This window comes from Panthera pardus, unplaced genomic scaffold, assembly GCF_024362965.1.
Source record: "Panthera pardus isolate Hobbes unplaced genomic scaffold, ASM2436296v1 HiC_scaffold_20, whole genome shotgun sequence".
NCBI classification, from domain to species: Eukaryota; Metazoa; Chordata; class Mammalia; order Carnivora; family Felidae; genus Panthera; species Panthera pardus.
Window position 1 is genome coordinate 50,269,871 of NW_026526766.1, and position 19,945 is coordinate 50,289,815.

General features: G+C 43.5%; 1 protein-coding gene across 8 annotated transcripts in view; it reads right to left on the minus strand.

Annotated features, from left to right (window-relative positions):
• Positions 1-19,945, minus strand: part of MOB3B (MOB kinase activator 3B) — a 231,580-nt gene that overhangs the window by 27,960 nt on the left and 183,675 nt on the right. For 6 of the 8 annotated variants that reach the window (XM_019424220.2, XM_019424219.2, XM_019424221.2 and 3 more), the window contains one exon: positions 1,533-6,642. The exons of 1 other annotated variant lie outside the window; for it this stretch is intronic. In XM_019424220.2, the coding sequence (XP_019279765.1) occupies positions 6,613-6,642 (30 nt within the window). In that variant the 3' untranslated portion in view covers positions 1,533-6,612. Of the gene's footprint in view, positions 1-1,532; positions 6,643-14,108; positions 14,139-19,945 lie in introns of those variants that run through there. One more of the 8 variants, XM_053908026.1, reaches the window with a different exon arrangement.

Here is a 19,945-nt window from a genome sequence, read left to right on the forward strand (position 1 = left end):
TCTGAATGTATTATGTTCTAGAAGAGTTTTCCATTCATTATCATCAATACAATGTAGGTTACAAGAAAGAACATAATGATATAGCAGATAGTGTGTGTAGGGACAGCTTGAAGATTAGAATCGTGGTTTCCTCAATGGCCTCTCCAGACATGGTGGAGCAGGAGCTATGACCTGAAATGCCTTCAGGGGAACGGCAGGAAAAATGAGCAAGGGAAGCCTACCAGAGGAAGAGGACGATGGTAACTGACAGCCAGCCACGTGTCTGGGACACCACTGTGAGTGGTGAGGACATGCGTGAATCAAAGAGAACGTACCCCATCACAATGGGTGAGCCACTTCCCAGCCAGTCCTGCCACACAAAAACAAAAGTCTGGTGTTGCCAGATCTGATTTTGTAAGAGGAGACAGGCATTCTGATTTTTAGTGTCAAATTTCTCAACTTTAAACTGTTGGCAGCTAGTTAGAAAAAGGAAAACAGGGGCACCTGGGTGGCTCAGTTGGTTAAGCATCTGACTTCGGCTCAGGTCATGATCTCGCAGTTCATGAGTTCGAGCCCTGCATTGGGCTCTGGCCTGACAGCTCGGAGCCTGAAGCCTGCTTTAGATTCTGTGTCTCTCCCTCTCTCTCTGCCCCTTCTCCACTTGTATGTGCACACGCACTCTCTTTCTCTCTCTCAAAAATAAATAAGCATTAAAAAAAGAAAGAAAAACAAAACTGTGTTAGTCTAACAAAACATGCCTGCAGACTAAATTCAGTCTACAGTCTGCCTCTCTGTCACATCTCGGTGTACATTTCAAACAGTGGAAGTGAAGTAGAGGAACCCTTTGTATTTGTGCTGGGGTACCAGAAGTCTCATTCCTCACTAGAAATTACCTCATCACAAATAGCTTTTGTCAGACATAGTATTTGATTGTTGCTATTAGCTACGGTGGCTATTACACGAGGCATTTACAATTATTCTAAAGTGGCTGTAAATGTACTAATACTATAAAAATACACAGAATTTATGTATTTGTTTTCCAAATATGTTAATATTTTTATATTATATTACTTTGCAAAACAATTGTAAGTTAAATAGGAACAAATCCATGAGCAGTTGCAGTTCTAAAACCTGAGACAAAGAACAGTTGAATATAATATTCAAGGTCACACAAGGAAGGCAGTGGCAAACCTAAGGTTAAAACTCAGGTTTATTTAATCTGATTGATGAGCTATTTCTATAGTCAAGGTTTATTATATTTATATGCCATATTGTCATCAAATTTAATATTGAATTCTACCACAAGAAAAAAGATGCACGACATGAATCTAAACCATATGCATGACATACCCTCCTGGGAAAATCTGAAGAGTATAAAGGAACTTCTGCTAAAATACAAATACATGTATGTGTGTTCTAAAATAAATACACTTTGAATTACTTTTTGTAGAGTTAAGGTTCCATTTCATTTACCTGTTCCAGGATGGCTGCAAAATGAAAAACATTTTTGGTTAAAGAAATTAATTAAGCACACACAAAAAAGACAGACTAGATGATGGTTACATGTCTTTTATTTGTGACATTTGAATTCCTAAGCTCACATGAACTGATTCCATAAATACCCTTTCATTTCCTCTTGCTTTCCTAATTGATATAATTGTGTTAGTTTGTTCTTAGAGTCAAACCCTTAATTTAATCTCAAATGGAACTAAAATATAGTAAACATTTTTTTTTTCTGATACAATTAGAAAAGATACTGGAAAACCTTGACATTAGAACACTAAAAGCTAGTAAAACAGCTTAACTTTCAGATTAGAAATGGACGCTTCCCTCTAAAAGTTATAAAAATCCTTATTTAGTCATCAGAAACTTCTCACCCAGAATTAATAACTGCCCAGAGGGAAATAACCTAAGTTTTTGTTGTTGTTGAAATATTTTTTAAAGCGGGGGTGGGGGGACCTTCTATTTCCAAAACACTGTTTGGCTACTTCTAGGAGAGAATCACCGATTTTATCATGGACCAAAATGCTCCAAGCACAAACAACAACACCTGGTGTATCCAGGTGTCACGACTGACTCCTTTTCATGATTTTGCCTTTGTACATATTCCTTGAAGATATGGCTGTTCTTGTCCCATGATATTTCTTTCACTCACAGTGTGATACCCGTGGGATACAGGAGCGATGGAAGGTCAGAGACCACAGGGAATGATGTGCTTCCATCAACGACCAGATGATGACTTGGCCTAATTCACCACAAAAATACAAGAGGCCCTCCATCCAAGTCTCAGTGCTTTGCCAATTAAAGAAGCAGTTAAAACAAAACTGTCATCTGCTGAGGAATATCAAAGGTAGAAAGGAAGGAAACTCAGGAAGATAAACCAAAATGGTTGACTATAATGGAGATATGCTCACAAATGGATTAACAAGCAAGTCAGGACTTAGCAAAGAGACAATAGAGTTTGGAGGAAGCATGTGGTAATTTCTTACACGTTCACTGCTGGCTATATCCATAATGCACAGTGACATGGAAAGCTTGGGGAAGGGTTCAAGTTGAGGTGCAGAAATGTTAGCAACTGGGCACCAGGGTTTCCGTGAGAATTCTGCCCCTGAGAGAGCTGAAGGGAAAGGAAGCCGAAGGCCATTGGTAACAGTCTTCAAATACTTCGTGGATATGCAAATAAGGCTCTCATTGCTTATGCTTCTTCTTATCCTAATCTTTGTGTTTTCCTTAATGTGAGACACTAGGAAAGGTGTGCTGAAACCCAAAGATAATAGTTTGGTTCAGGTCAGATGGAAGGATTTCAGGTGTTGTGAAGTGTTCAGTGGGGACACACCAAAGGATGTTGTAGAACGTCTATGCTTGAAGGTCTTCGAGAGGAGAATGGGGTTTTCACCGGGAAGGTTACTGATAGCATTTGGGAGGGTAGAAGGGATGGATGAAGAAATCTCTTGAAGTTGCTTCCACTGATCCTAGCCCTCAGAAATGGGAAAACACTCCAAGAGAGAGTTAACAACCTAAGAAGCAGGATATGACTCTAGATGAGTATTTCTTCATGTATTTTTTTTTTTCATTATCATCCTCTTAAGGAGCCTTTTAGGACAGTTTATTCTTAATCATGCCCATGAAAGTTTAATACCACATATACGCTTTATATCTGTTTATGTACTATGGCCCTTTGAAGGGCCACAACGCACTGTAATATCTAAGATTTCTCCCCCACCCCTAAAACACTCCTCACAATTTTGAGAGAAATCACCTTTAATGAGAACACACACTCTCTAAAATAAACCATGGGTCTGAATGGGAAGTCATTGAGGATGGGAGCAAAAAAAAAAAAAAAAAAGTTATATATTTCAACTCTGGCTACAGGGACCATACAGATTCTCATTAGCCAGCATACCAATCTAGTGCTGTTATTACTTCCCCTTCCCTCTGTTAAGGGGGAAGTTATGAAGCCTTTGTCATTGCTGTATCATTGAACTACAAGGGTTATAATCTTTTGGAGATCGTGGACCTCTTTGAGAAAATTAAGAAAGGAAGCCACATTTGCCCAGTCTCAAACTATAAAATGGGTGCGTGTTGAATTTCAGAGCTTCTTAATGGATTAAGTACCTTTATAATGAATGGATCAGGCAGACAACGCCTGAACCCATTGGTCAAGTTTAATATCATGAAGAGACAACTGGTCATATGTTTCCTGATAAATGCAACAGGAACAAAACATCACTTGTGTAATGTTCTTGCTAAAATAAAAAAATGTTTAACTGAGTCTAATAAGAGGAAATAATCAGAAAAAAAATTCCAGATTGTGGAACATTCTACAAAAAAATGTCAGTGTCATGACACACACACACCACAACCACCACCACCATACCACACACACACACACACACACACACACACACACATAAGACAAGAACTCTAACCCACTAACGAAAGAGAACAACAACAAATGCCACATGTGATTTGTAAATGGATCCTGGATAAATAAACAAAAGAAGCTATAAACATTTTGGGGACAAATGATAACGTATTTAAAGTTTTATGATGTCTGCAACATATTTTGAAATGGTTCGGCAATCAGAATGTGTATTTACAGAGAAAGAAAGAAAATGTATGGAAACTGTCAACAATTAAAGAATGTTAACAACTGATGTGCATACATGAAGGGGTGTGGATATTCACTGTAATCATGACTCTTTGAAATTTCCACTTTAAAATTTCTCAAAATAAAAAAAGGCAGTGGATACATGTATCCAACTAAAAAAAAATGGTGTGAAATGAAAGAGAGCCCATCAAGTTAGGAGGCAGAAGCAGAATGTGAGGCTCAGATCCCCTGGTTGCAATAAGATGTACTTAGGATGTAGTCAGGTCAAAGAGATAAAAACTGTTGTGATAATTTTCTTTAGAATTGGCCAAAGTTCTGCAGGAGTAAGGAATACTCAGTAATTAAAAAATAGGAGTGGTTTGCCAGAACTTATCCTAGAGGAGTTGATTAATGCAATTAGAAACATAACCAGGAGGAAATTGTGCCAAGAAGTTTAAAAAATACTTTCTAAAAATGGAATGGAAATTTCATATGCACACACAGTTAATAGGAAGTAGCTTTAAAAAGAATTAATAATAAATGTCTTCAGAGTCCAGTATCCTGCTTGATTAGGCGTTGCTGAAATGCAGGAACATAGTCAACTTCTTAATGCAAAAATCCTGTGGTTTTCCACGATGGCAGACCTTCGGGGTTCCTCCTAGGGCGTGGGCTTCGTTGTCATTTCTCTTGTCTCTCTGCCAGAACACTCCCATGAAGTACTTTACAGTGTATTGCATAGGTTGGGAATGGGGGTTCTTATTTCTCTGTTTTCTGGATCCTTAGGACAGTCATATTCTTTCAGCCAAAAATGCCCAGAAGAATCTTTGCCGATCTTGTCCTCTCAGAATTACTTAGGAAGCCAAAAAAAGGGGAGGGGGTCTGTTTGTTGTTGACCAGAGCACAACAATATGGAAAGAGGTAGCAGCATTTGGATTCCATGAGATAACTCTGACAAGATCGGAAGCAAAGGTCAGTTTGCTGGGTGAGGGCAGAATGCCACAGGGTCCAGACAGTCAGCCCTTTCTCTGGACAAAGAAAGATTTCATGCTCTCTAGGCTCCTGTGGCAGCCACAAACGGCTTTAACACATTACATCCAATGAAACGAAATCAGAGTTTTTTAGTTATTCTTTAATTGGTGTTACATTAAAATATACTAATACATTCTTATCTACTTCCCTCCACCAACTGCTATTTTGTCAGATTCCAAGGATCGCCAGATTATTATCACCCTCCAATCACAGGCTCTCAGGACTACCACCAGTTTCATGAATGAAGCAGAGAAGGCAACATTTCTTCAGCTAAGACTCACTTGGGTTTCAAAAGGCAGGACGTAGCACAGAATGCGTTATTCTGTTTACTGGAATAGGAAAACTGGGAAGGAATGGAAGAAGGAAGTTAGCTCCAGTTACACTGTTGCCTTGGCAACTGTGGCACAATCATAGGGGCAGAAATTAATTCTTGCCATAATATAATATGGCCAAGGAGGGGGAGTGCAGAGGAAGAGAAAGAAAACACGGGCTGGATGTAGGAGCTCAGAGGGCCAGCTGGGAAGGCGACAAACCAATGAGCTGGGTGTTTGAGCTATGTGTACCAAATAGCCAATGGCACTTGTTTTATTTTGTTTTGTTTTTTTCCACCGAAACTTCAGTATTATGTAGAGACAGCCAGAACTCCCTACCCTTTGCTCAAGAACAAACACTGCACTAATCTGGCTCAGAGCTTTTGCTGATCATTCTTGGTCATTTATAACTTCCTTTTATTCCTCTCTTCTTGGAAACAGGAAAAAAATTTTGAATAGAAGAGACAAGGAATGGTGTGGCTATAAAAAAAAACACATTCTATTCAGAGTTAACTGGTAACCAGTCAGCTTTATCCTAACAGCCAGACTCTTCCCCATAGTTAAGGTTTGTCTGGGGTCATGGGTGGTCCCTGATAAAACTGCCGAGTAGGGAATTCTCGCTGAGGCTGAAGGGTGGGGGTCTCAGACGTCTTCAAGGCTCCGTGGTCCTGCATGAAGTTAAACCACAGAATCAGATCAGGGTGGAAGCTTTCAAAGACCTGAAAGGAAGACTTGTTATAGACAAACTTGCTGCTCATCCAGAGTTCCAAAATTCACCCGGGATTTAGAAGACACGGTACAGAAAAGTCGGCCAGTTGACAAGACAGGAGTGGGGAAGTACAAGTAAGTGTCTCAGTCTCAAAACCTGAATTCCAGTAAAGCTTAGGCGGCAGGTCACAGGCAGACTGCGACGCGCATGTAAGTGCAGAGGCTTCCTCGGGGCACTTGAGAGCCAGAAGGGAGAGGGGGCAGTCCTTCCTGCACACTGTGGTCAGACAGGTCCACAGGTCGTGGCTAGCAGCACTCAGAGGGTTAAGAGCACACGGGGTGAGTAGGGAACGTCTCTCAGGAATCACTGCTCGTCTCCACCTTGCCTGCTCCTGGAAGCAGGTGCCTGTTCGGCCAGGGGAGGTCTCCCTCCTGCTGGTGCAGGGCTCCAGGAGGGAAGAGCTTTCCTCAGTCTTCCAAAGGGGAGATGGGGCGTTAGTGACACATCCTGCTCGTCATCTCTTTCTGGAAAGCAGGGAGAGAAGGATGGTTAGGAGTGACTAGAAGCAGTGACATGTTGAAGGATTCTAAAAAGAAAGCCCTCACAATCTCTGGAGTCTTTAAACAAGAAATTGCCAACATGGCCCATGGACAAGGCTCAGCATGTGAATGTGTTCCATTTGGCCTGCAGGTTTGGGTTTTGTTTTTTGTCTTTGTTTTTTTTTTTTTAATTTTTTTTAATGTTTATTTATTTTTGAGAGAAAGACAGAATGCAAGTGGGTTAGGGGCAGAGAGAGAGGGAGACACAGAATCCGAAGCAGGCTCCAGGCTCTGAGCTGTCAGCACAGAGCCTGACGCGGGGCCCAAATTCATGAGCTGTGACATAATGACCTGAGCTCAACCAAGTGACCCATCCAGGCGCCCCTGTCCTTGTTTTAATCAAAGTATATATATATATATATATATATATATATATATATATATATATACACACATATATATATAGGCTAACTTGCCAAAACTCTAGGTAGCTCACTTTTTTTTTTTAACTGCAATATCTGGAGCCACTGGACAGTTGAGGTTGAAGAAGGGCTGTCCTCCTCAGATGGAGAATATGGTCTCCAGTTGGCCCCAGTCCCCACCACTCCCAGTTGTCTCCCCAGGAGGAGCCAAGTATCATTCCTGATTGATTTGATCATTGGATTTAGGCTGCTACTTTTCTAATAGGAGAGAACAATTTCTTTTTACCTAAGTTTCAGTCAAAGATGGAAAAATGAAGGATAGCATAAGAGGGTATAAGTGAAGGAAGAAAAGTGGGAGGGAGGATTTTTTTTTAATGGGCATGAAGAATATACCAATGTGTCTGACATGCAACCACCTGGCCTTTCACTCATCTCCATCACCTGCTGGTTCTTGTGAGCATTTGCACATCCCTAATGTGCCATCTGCTCTCTGTCTCCGGGCTGCTGCATCTTGCCTCTGCATCGGAGAGACCCTTGCCTGTGCCCTGCTCCTACCACAGCCTGCCCTCTTTACCTCGCTAACGGCCACTCATTTTCCCAACTCAGGCATGATGAGTTTCAAGATGCCTGGGAGACCTTCTGAGACTTATGCCCCAGCCTCTGTGGCGTTAACCACTCCTTCACCTGTGCCAGCCTGGAGTCTTGCATGCAATGAGCTGGTCTGCACATCAGTGTGTATGCATGTGCTGTGGGCATTCTGTGGGCCCTACTCCACTGTGAGCCACTGTGTGTCAAGAAAAGAAACATTCACGGCATCACCAACGTCTATTCATCTTGTATCCCCTGCCCTAACACAGTGCCTGGCACAGGGCAGTCACTTCACTTTCATCTCCAAGAATGGCCTGGACAGGCTGGTAATGAACCTTACACCCTGCAGCATTTGGGAGGACACATTTTACACCACTTTATGTAAATAAATGAGCTGCTTTCAAGTTTCACCTATTGCACAGCTGATGCCAGCTGCTACCTCTCTCACGTGCTGACCCCGGATCACCCCAGCTTATAAAACAGAAAACATCTGAGTAAAAGGAGTTTGGGACCAGGAGTGCCCAGGGGCTTAGAGATTCTATTAGAAAACCACACCAATGTGTTGGTTAAAGAAATGACAGGATATACATGGCATATTCTAGGTACTTTTGCATCCTTGTAATATTATTAAAGACAAGCAATCACATACAGATACATGTATTAAAACACTAAATGACCAATTCCTTATGCTCATGACTTGTGTTATGCACCACGTGCCTGGGAGATGAGGTTGTTGTTCGCAAGGAGCTATGATCTTTCAGAGAGAAAGAAATATAGATCACAAGCTAAAATACAATGACATGAATGCAAATATTTAGAGGAGGAAAGGCCATGAGGCATGGTGGCACCAAATTCCACCCACATTAGAGCTCACTTCTGTCCTTACTATCTACCTGTGTGATCTCCCTGAGTCTTTAGGTCTTAGCAGAAATACCTTTTCTTTAGGGACACCCTCCCTAAGCTCTGAGATAGGGCATTTCCCCATTCTCTGCTTTTCATGGCACCCTCTTCACAACTGGAATAGTCTATCATTTGTTTCCCTCCTGCCTCTTGGATTCATCCCCTGTCAGATCCTGGAAGATCCACAAAGGAAGGGGCTGCTCTATTCCCTGTGTTGGCAACTGATATTCAATACGTATTTGTTTAATGAAGCAATGGATGGGCCCTCAGTCTCCTCAGCTATAAAATGGAACAGTGATACCTACCTGACAAGGTGACTGGGAAGGGTAAAAGTATTAAGATATGACCAGACTCAATATACATTAATTCCCTTCTCTTCAGAAATACACACGTAGCAACAATCACTTCCTGTCAGGGCAAGAAGAGGCTTGAAGAAACTTCTCTGATAATATACCCATTTAGGTGGGCCCTCAAATTTATTTATTTATTTTAATGTTTATTTATTTTTGAGAGACAGAGCATGAGTGGGGGAGGGGCAGAGAGAGAGGGAGACACAGAATCTGAAGCAGGCTCCAGGCTCCGAGCTGTCAGCACAGAGCCCGACGCAGGGCTCGAACCCACAAACTGCGAGATCATGACCTGAGCCGAAGTCAGACACTTGACCGACTGAGCCACCCAGGTGCAGTGGGTGGACCCCACAATTTAAAGGAGTCTGATGAGTGAGGCAGGGAGAAGGGGCTGGAGATCTGAAGGGGGGTGGGAAGAGTGGCCGAGGTGATGACCTCTATGGTCTGGTGGTACCGTGGCTGGAGCAGAGGGGCCGGGCCAGGATGGGACAGTGGGGTGGGGACACAGAAAAATGCACAACTGCTCAAATAAGGACTCATGTACTTGGTGTGAGGAATGGTAATAAATGACAACAATCTTAAAATGAATTTGCTGCTCCTTTGTTAAGCCTCCAAAAGTTCTTGGACTTTTGGTTAACTTCCGATGACAAAGATGGAAAAAATAAGGTGGGAATGCACAGTGTGCACCTGTGTGAGTATCTGAGCTAGCAAGAGAGACAGGTGGCGGGGGAGAGATCATGGGATGAACACAATTTGGCCTTACAACTAATTCTGCAGGTATCTTCAGTGGGTTAATATTTTTGGAAAGAAAGGAACTAGCATTTGTTAAGCACCTGTGAGGTGCCAGATGCTTGGTGGGGATGGAGGAGGTGTTATGTCATTGCATCTGTAAAACCCTAAGAGAAGGAACTCTGGCCCATTTGACAGATGAGGAATCCAGGCCTCTAAGCAGAAGTGATTCACTCAAGCCGAAAAAGTAAGCGCAGAGCCTTCCATCAAACAAAGGTCAGCAATCCCCTCGTCCCACTGACCCTGCAGTCATTACATCCCGTAACTCTTACACTAGCCCTGTGAAATAAGATTTGCCATGCTCATTGACACAGGCTCAGAGACAGACAGTAACTTCTCAAAGTCACACAGAAAGTGGCAGGGGTAGGACTTAAACTCAGGTCTACCTGAGTGGAAAGGCCAGCTCTTTGCACTACACCATGTGATTTGTGGTTTAAAGCATCTGAGAATTCCTTATGAAGATGCATTCAGATGATACTGACATATACTAATTGATAGATATTAATTGCAAATGGTTGCAGTCATTCTTGGATTTTCAAAAGGTCAAAGATATTTTTTTCATTACCTGGACTGATGCCAATTACAGGTGCACTGGCTAAATAATAAAAAACAATGATGCCACTAAAATGCCATACACACTAGAAATATGGAAGAATTACACACATACACACATACACACACACACACACACAGGGGAACGCTTTGATAGAGGATATGGGACTTATCTAAAGCCATTCGTCTATGAAAAGCCAGGACTTTCCTTACTGCAAATGCTTTCTTGACCCCAAAATGAAGGAGAAAAACTGTTTATGGGGATGTCTCCTAACATTTTTATAGGGAAAGAATGATTGAAATAACAGACCAGGAAGTTCCAGATCCATCCCTGAGGAAGAACATCTATCTCAGTTAGATCCACCCTTCAAAGCTGTATTCTAGCACTTCCCCACTGGGTGGAGCAAATGAGCTGGTTAAGAAACAACTGGTTCTTGCTGGAAACCACCCCCCAACCAAAAACCAGCCAAATATTGGGTTCCATAGCTTTCGTCACCATCAAAGCCCTCCTGAAGTCATCTAGCAGAACCAAACACATTCCCTGCTATCACAGAGAGTGGCCTAAACAACATTTGCCCAGAATTCTTTAGGGATGAATTTGCCATTGTAGGAGTCATCTATATGCAATGTGTATTAAGGCAGACCACTCAAGAACTCCAAAAGGTACTTTAAAAACTTCTGCAGAGGTGATGAGAATTTCCTGAGAAATTTTCATGAAGACTGTATTTGACTTGTATAGGAAGATGTTTTTAAGTACCTGGATTTTTAAAAATCCATCCTTGAGGAAAGAGTAAAGCTGGGTTTTGGTTGTGCTCACTCAGTATTATTTGCTTTAATGTAAGGCAGTACTTGATTTTGTAAAGTCCCTGGTTCTCCACTGTCAACAGAACAAATTCCATACTCTATGGCTTGGCAAACAAATCTGTTTATAACAGACTCACCCCCTCTGTTCACCTCCTGTTGAACCCCCCACCCAGTCACACACCACGCCCACCAGGCAACCCAAACTCCTCCCATTTCCAACAGGGCACCATCTATCAAGGTTTCTAGTAGTTTTTCTAGCTCTTTCTTCCATCTGAGAAATACCTTCTGCTCTTCTGTGCCTGGCAAACACTGACATCCTTCAGGATTCAACTGTTAGCTCCCAGAAAGCATTCCTTAGTTTCTTCGGTTTCTTTGGTTCCCCATCACTTTGCACACACCTGTCACTTTCTACCAGCATTGGAACTCATCATTTCATTTTTTGCCAGAGTCTGAAAAGACCCTTAAAACTTTGTTATATATTAATGTATGATGAGAAATATTTTGATATATGGTTTGATATAATTATTTTGGGGAAAAGTATAAACAAAATAGGAGTCCAACATGATGAGTAAGCTTATCTCTGGGTGAAGGAAATGATGCATGTTTTCTATTTCTGATATTTGCCCTTTGCATATCTTCTGGATTTTTAGATATTTTTAATACACATGTAATTTTTTTCTAAGAAAATAAGCTCCAATAATTTAAAACAACAACAAAAATAGAAGTGGACCAAACCTCCAAATTGAAATCATATTTGCTTTTAGAAATAAAGTTAAAATGACTTTTGGCTAGTTTTTGTGTGGAATGGGGGTGGTGGATGAAATCAGCATATCTTCTGCATAAGAAATTCAAGCTCTTCTGTTCTAAACACTTTTAAACTGAAATAGAGATCTTTCCTGGCCATTGGAACAAGAGTTTGATATCTGTAGAACAAACTTGCATGAACTCTAAAAGTCAAAACTTACTCTTATCTCCCAGGGTAGCCATTTTTAGAATGGGCAGTGGAGGGCAGAGAGTACATGGTTGCAAAGAGAAGTGAAATAAGTTAATTGAGGCCACACAAATAATTGCTGATCCAGCTGTGACTACCAGAGCCCAACTGACTCTTTGCTTACCGTACTTACCATCATACATTTTAGCAATTTTTCACATAAAGGGAAAATATTCACATCTACTGGGTGTCAGTCATGTTCACATAGTGATTTTACTAAGTTAGCATTAGAAAACCTAAAACAAGCTCTGAGGGATGCCTGAGTGAATCAGTCGGTTAAGTATCTAACTTGATTTTGGCTCAGGTCATGGTCTCAAGGTTTGTGATATGGAGCCCGGAATATGGTTCTATACTGATAGCACTGCAGAGTCTGCTTGAGGTTCTCTCTCCTTTTCTCTTTGCCCCTCTCCGACTAGCACTCTCTTTCTCACTGTTTCCCTCTCAAAATAAGTAAACACTAAAAAACAAAACAAAACAAACAAACAAAAACACACCACCAACAAGCTCTACAAAATGGTGGCATGATCACAGAATCACAGCCTACTGTTAAAGCCAGGAGGACTCTTGGGTATTGTCTCAGACCTTCACTTCAGAGACTGAAAACCCAGATGGTGGGAGAGTGGAGACTTGCCTGAGGTGGCACAGATAATTAGCAGCAGGGTTAGCACCCCTGGCTGCGGGCTCTGGGTGCTTGGTGTTTATCTGAGAGAAGGAATCTGTGTAAACGAGGATGTCTTAGAGTTAGCTCAGTGCACTTCAGGTAAAGTCCCTCCCACGTTATTGGCTTCCCCTAACCTACGCTCTAACAGCTGTCCCTGGTTTTCACACTAGTAAGTCCCAACCCTCGTGTTCAATGCTCTTTTTCATCTGGACTCCCAACCTCTCTGCCACCCTGCCACTCCTCAGCTCTCCTTCTCTCCTTTTGAACTCACAGCAACTCTTCCTGAATATAGGCTTTCCCTTGTTCCTCTTCTTCCACAACACCCTTCTCCCAACTCCAACATCCTTCAAGGCTCTTGATCAGGGTGGCCTCTTCAGGGACACCTTCTCTTGCCTCCTCCCTCACCCTGTCCCCAAGAAGTGTTCGGTGCTCCTCTTCTGGTTTCCCTTAGCGCCCACAGCACTCTTCACATTGTTCTGTGATAGTTTATTACTTTCCTGGTTCCTGCATGGGGTTGCCACTGAGGAGATGAACCATATCTTGTGTCTGTTTGGACCCTGGTGCCCAAGGCCTGACACATATCAGGTGCTGAAAAAATATGTGTTAATTAGACTAAAATCCAATGAAGAAAAACAATGATTAGGTCTACAGGCCCGTAAAGTGAGTGGTGGTAGGAAATATGTGTTGAGAACCTACTTTGGTAGAGACATTTATATTTATTTTATGGACTTATTTTCAAAACTGTAGAGTACACATTGTTTTCTAACACACAGATGAGGAGACAGAGGCTCAGAGAATGGAGGTAACTTGCTCAAGTTCACAGAGCAAGCGAGGGGAAGAATAAGGATTTGCATCCGGGTTTGGTGTGACTCAAGAACAAAAATAAGCCAACAAACACCAAACATACTGTCTCCATTACTGCGCTGCCATGAGAAATAAAAGAAGAGCAGTGGGGCCTTTGGTTTTTCTAGTGTTTTCTAGTATATTCGGATACGAGGGCATAACAACAGCGTTCTGAAGTCTACTGTTTTCACTTCACCAACTCTGCTAATTCTGAGAAATAAGAGGAGAAGGAGAAAGAAATATTGGAAATGAAGACGTGTCCGAGGAAGAAGGGGAGCACAGAGAGATGAAAGGAAGGTGGGTGCAGAAGGCTGGAAGCACGGTAAGGAGAGAACACAGGGCTGAAAGCTGTGAAAATGACCTTTATGTAAATAAACGGCCCCTCCCCCCATCAGCCACCATTAAAAACCCAGTGGCTTAAAATGGGGTAGTTTGAATAGACAACCTACTGTTAGATTTGGCCCTAAGAGGGCAGTAAATTGCTTCTCAGTCAACAGAGTGTGTGTGCACACACGCCTTCACCTTCTCCAGGAGTGGAGCATCATCTGACACATTTAAAAGACAGTATGTTAAGGTAATGGTTGCTGAAAAACACCAAAGAAAAACGGTGAGTCCACCAGGAAAAGCAATCAGGTGTGGTGATCTTTTTATAAATTGTCTCCTTGCCCACCGACCTGCAGCACGGCCTCAGCCCCCGCAGTGACGCACCCTCCCCTCACAGGCTCCCCCAAGAGCAGAGCCAGCCCCGCCTCTCATCAGCCCCCAGGCTCCCCTCAGAGAGACTTGGGAAAGTGGGTTTGAACTGCAGCCTGAAGTACAGGGGCAACATTTCTGGCTCCAGGGTGAGGGTGTGGCTGACACCAGAGCCCTCTAACGGGGAGAAATTTCATTCCCAGCAGCGAGTTGGGCCTTTTAGGGGTGGTGGCCAGGTTAGAGAGAAAGCTTTCAGTGGTGCCTTTCATCCTACAAATTCCATTTTTTAGACACTTGAAAACCTCCAAGTTGTATCCACATTATCCATTTGTTTCTTTTGTTATTGGATGTTTTTCCCCCTAAAAGTGGGTGCTTTGAAAATGTTAACCATCTTGAAAATTCTTTCTGTCATGGGTCTTGCCCCCTTCCTTCCTCCATTCCAAACGACTATACTGCTGGTGTCCATGCCAAGATTTCACCAGAACCACTGCAGTCCACCTGCCTCTCCAGGGTCCTCGGCTCCTGCCAACACCCATTTCTCTCAGGTCATGTTGCTACACTAGAGGTCAAGCAGATTATTTATTTCTTTATCTCGAGATCTGACCCACTGGTAGCAAAAGCAAGTCCCAGGGGCGAGGAGAGTGAGAACCAAAGTCAGCTAAACTGTGTGGGTCAGGCTGAGGTCAAGGGACAAGGACTCAGTGAAGTTTCTTGGGCACCAGGACACTAAGAGTAAGAATTCCAGGAATGGGCAGGTGTGGCCCTAGGGGCTGTGGATTCAGAAGAGGAAAGTGGTATGTATGGTGATAAGGCATTACATGGTAAGAATCAACATCAGCTGTTGTCTCCTAATCATCCAGTTTGAAGGACTCAGAATTTCCTGCGATCCCACGCTGCCTTATGATTCCAGAGAAGCAGGCGCTCTAATCCCTGCTGTTATCATCAACGGGGCTGGCTGGAAAGGTGCCCTTGAAAATCCACAGGGGCATAAAACTTGCTTCCACTCATCTCCATCTCCTACCTGATAAATCCAGATATCTCAGGATCTGCCCCGTTCTTCTTTCCAGCCTTGCACACACCTTGCTTCTGTCTGCTTCTGTATCTTTGTGTGCTTTCTTCTTTACCTGGAGAGCCCATTCCCTTCTCCTGCCCAGAACACTCCTGTTCACCCTTTCGTGCTCTGCTTACAGATCTGTGAGGGTTACAAGCTGCCTCCATGGGACACAGAGAGATTCAGAGAAAGGGACCAGGACTCGGGGAAAGGAAAGAGAGAAGGAGGGTCCCAGTGTCCCTAAAGCTGGTTGCTAAGAATGTAGCCTGGCAGCTAGCTCTCCCTCAGACAGGGGTGCAGAACAATTCTGCTCTGGAGGGCAGTGTCTCTCTTCCAGGGGGAGCCCAGGAAAACCAGGAGGCTGCCTGCTGCAGGGAAATCCCCAGAACAAGAAAAGACGGAAAGAAAAACAAACAAGCAAATACAAAATGCCCCATCTACTTTCCAGCCCAGTCCCTGTGGGAAAGCTGGAGAGTTGACAGTGGAAACAACAGGGTTAGCGGGGGGAGGGGGGGGCAGCTTCCACCTGCCCTCAGGCCCCAGAGAAGCTGCTATGTCTCAGGACCACAGCCCTTGAGCCCACCTTGCAGAATCTCTGTGGCACCCTCCCCCTGACCTCTCCTGCTCCAGGGACTTGTTTCATCCTCAGGGCTTTTGAAGCCAGGAGGATGCAGTCTCTCCAGGGTCCTGTAGGCAGGGAGCTTCTGTTCAGGAGGGCAAACTGACCAGGGAATAGAGAGCAGGTACTTTGTGCAAGGATCAGGCATTGGGCTTAAATGTTTTCTTAAAACTATCTTTTTTACATAGTTGTGTCTCTTTAACGGGACCTGAGAGAAAGCATTCCAGTGGGAGACTGACACCAGACACCTAAAATTATTTTTGGAACAAGGCTTTATACATTATAACTAACTTGATGAATGAATGAGTGAATGAATGAATGAAGTAGTGTCAGGTCACAAAAGATGGAGTGGACAAGTTGGGGCAACGGTGTTAAGAGCCTTTGTGAATCAATAAAAGTCTATTGTGTTCCTAACAGAATAGAACCTATCACTTCCTGCACTTTTTCTATGCCAGATGCTGTGCTCAATGCTGGACATTCGTTATTTCATTCAGTCCTTACAGCCGTCTTCTATAGGGAGTGGTGTTATCCTCATTTTACAGATGAGGGAACTGAGGTTAAGAACCTTGGTCAAAGTAACACAGCTATTAGTGAGGGTAGACAATGTGGGAACTTGAAAACCTGTCTTTCCAACCAGTCCACCATGTCGCAAGGCCTTGTGCTGAATAGATCTTCCTTCAGCTGCATTGATCTGAGTCTGCAGGCACACACAGCCAGCACTGGCCTTGGGAACAGGGACGTGGCCAGTGGAATCATTCATGGGAAGCCCACGGTCAGCATCCCAAAGTCTGAATTCTTGTAAGGCAGGCAGGGCAGCCAGACTACAGAATTAAGATTTCTCCCGGTTCAAAGTATACATGGGATCCAACCAGCACACAGAAATTAAGAACGTTCTTTCTATTTTCTTTTAGGAATGTGGGTGGCAAATAAGCCAAAAGAAATAAAAATAGAAACATGGCAGGCCAGACCTCCCTAAACAGGAAAGAACAATATTTATTTGATTAATTCTGTTCCTAAACAGCAGCCCACATTACTGACACAGAGGGCGTTCCCCAACGGAGGGGTGTGTGTGTGTGTGTGTGTGTCTGTGTGTGTGTGTGTGTGTGAATGTGTGTGCATATGTGTACGCCCCCAAGTACATGTATACATATGTATGGATAGATAAACACACAGACCTGCCACCCACAGAGAATATTTATTCATATGATACAAGAATCAAACTGCTCTTCTTTTCCCCAATCCTGCAAGCATTAAAAATAAGTCACTTTATGTAAACATATTCAGTCTCTTGATTTACACTGGTTCTCATAAAGGCAGAGCTGCACATTTTTGAAAACTCTCTCACTTAACCACAGGAGATGGGTTATGGACACCCTCCAGATGGAGACAGGCTGCCTTACCAGGCATCATGAAAGCAAGAGTGTGATTCACAACGTTCCATCACCGCATTTCTCAAGACCTTCTCTCGAAGCCCTGCAGGGCCCGTTCTGACACTCCAGGCATTGTAACGTTCCGACTTACTCTGCAATGGAGCTACCCTGTCCTCCCCATGCCATCCTTCCGCTGGTGCACTATTAGCTCCTGACCATTAAAGTGCATGCACCCAACCGGATTCCTGCTCAAAGTGATGCGACCTATAACCCAACGAGGCACAGTCTTGGCCTCTCTGGCTGGCAGCCGCCCCTCCCTCCTCCTTCCCATCTCTGCCTGCTTCCCTCCTCCACAGCCTGGAGCCTTGAGCTCCACACAGCTATAAAGTGTCTGACTCCCTCCCTCCCATACCCTGCATGTGTCAGCACAGCCGGACTGCTTTCTGGCACATGCTCCTCAGACCCCTCGTTTGGGGATGAGCAAAGGGTGGCTGAGTGCACTCACTCCCCTAGAGGGAGGTGGCAGGTTTCAAAGTGGCCCAGTGGCCACTTACCAGGTTGCTGCTCTTTGAAGGCTGGATGTGGGAGGGCAGGGTAAGGAATTCTCTGGCTTCTGTCACTTGGCCTTTCCATGAGGGGGTGGGGGAGGGGAGGCACTGGCTGGTGAAGCAGTTCTCAGTCTAGGCCAGGCAGCTGCAGGCACAGACTTTCTTATTCCTAGAGAAGCTTAATGGACCCAACTCTTAATGACATTCAAGAAACGCTGAAGAAACACGACTTGTCATTTTGGGTGTGCCCTGAACTTTCAGGGCATGGGTCCCCGGAGGAAGAATTTACCTCCCCCAGGAAAACAAAGAGTTCATAGAAGTTGTTCAGCCGAGCTGACTGCACCACAGGACAGAGCCTGCCATCACTTAATAAGACCTCTATTGTGTGTCTGATGAAAACACATGGAGATTTGCTTCCTCAGAGAGCCTATAATTTAGGAGGATAGTAGCTTCTCAGCAGTCCCATTCTTTGGAAGGAACAGAGTGTTAGGTTAATGAAATACATAGACATGAAACAAACGGAATCTTCATTTTAACAAAATAAGATTGCTTGCTCAGGGTTAGACTACAGAAATGAAACATGTTCTCAGGAGCCTCAGAGGTTTAGGTTAGGGGCCGATCTTGGTGTCCCTCTTGGTGGCCCACTTTGTCACTGACCCTCATCTCTATGGGGTGGCCATTACGATTCCCCTACAGAGAAGCTGAAAGTTACAGAGGTTGGTGGCTTGCCCACGGTTACGCGGTTAATACTTGGCAGAGCGAGAATTTGACCCGAGATCTGTCATTTGGGTCAAAGGGCCTCAGAATCACATCTTTCCTTTACATCAGAGAACTGGAAACCACAGCCCACAGGCCAGATCCAGTCCACACCTGTTTTGTATGGCCCATAAACTAAAGATAGTTTTTACACTTTCAAATCATTGGAAACAAAACAAGAAGAATATTCCATGACACACATGCTATGAAGTTCAAATTTCAATGTCCACCAATAAAGTGGTCCTGGGACACAGTCATGCCCATTTGTTTATGCATTGTCTCTGGCTGCTTTCCCACCTGAAAGGTGGAGTCGAGCAGCAGTGACACAGACCATTTAGGGGCCACAAGCTAAAACATGGGAGTGTCTGGACCTTTTCAGAGAAAGTTTGCTGTACCCTGATACCATGGCCAGTGTGACTACAGTTTTAAAGACCATGGGATTATAAATGGATCCTCAGGCTGCCAAGCTTGTAAAGTTTACCTGGCCACAAACAGTTCAATATTGCTCCTGCTGTGGGAGGGCAGTGACGGTGCATCAGGAAGAAAACACACGTAAAACAAGAATAAACTCTGCATGTGCCTGCAGCCCCTTAGAACCATACTTGTATAGCTTTCAGAGTCTGGGAGGAGGCAAGCCCCTTTCTTTTCTTAGCCTCTGATTCCTAATTAATGAACCATGAAAACAACATGGATTTTACTTAAAGGGGATGTGCTTCAGAGAGCGAAAGCCAAGTTTTACTTGTTAGGGCTCCTTCCTCACTTGTTCTGCTGACATTTTAGTATGAAGCTGCAATTTTAGACATTGTAGTAATCGGGGCGATTCTGTGCCTACGTGGCCACACTGTGTTGCTCTCAGGAGGGAAACTGTCTAATGTATTGAAGGTGGGTAGCTGTTCGGTCTCAGTTAAAGAGAAATAGAAGCAGATATGCTTTTTCTTTGCATACTTTTTTGTTCCCTTTCCTGGCCTCATTTGCACAGCCTAGACTTCTGGCTCGTATGTGAAAACAAAACAAAACAAAACAAAACAAAACAAAAAACAAAACAAAACAAAACCCACATGTATCAAGATGAAAAGAGTTCTGAAGATGGATGGTGGTGTGGATTGCACAACAATGTGAGTGTACTGAATGCTAGTAAACTGTACACTTAAAACAGTTCAGATGGTAAATTTTATGCTATGTGTATTTTACCACAATTTAAAAAAACAAAACAAAACAATACCAATAACAAACACCCCCATAGGTATCAATTTTGGAAAAAGGATTTCAAAAGCTTCCAGGAAGAGGATTTTTATGTGCAATTTCAGTAACAAAACGGAAAAAAAATCCACAGAGAAGGGGTTTTGAAAGATCT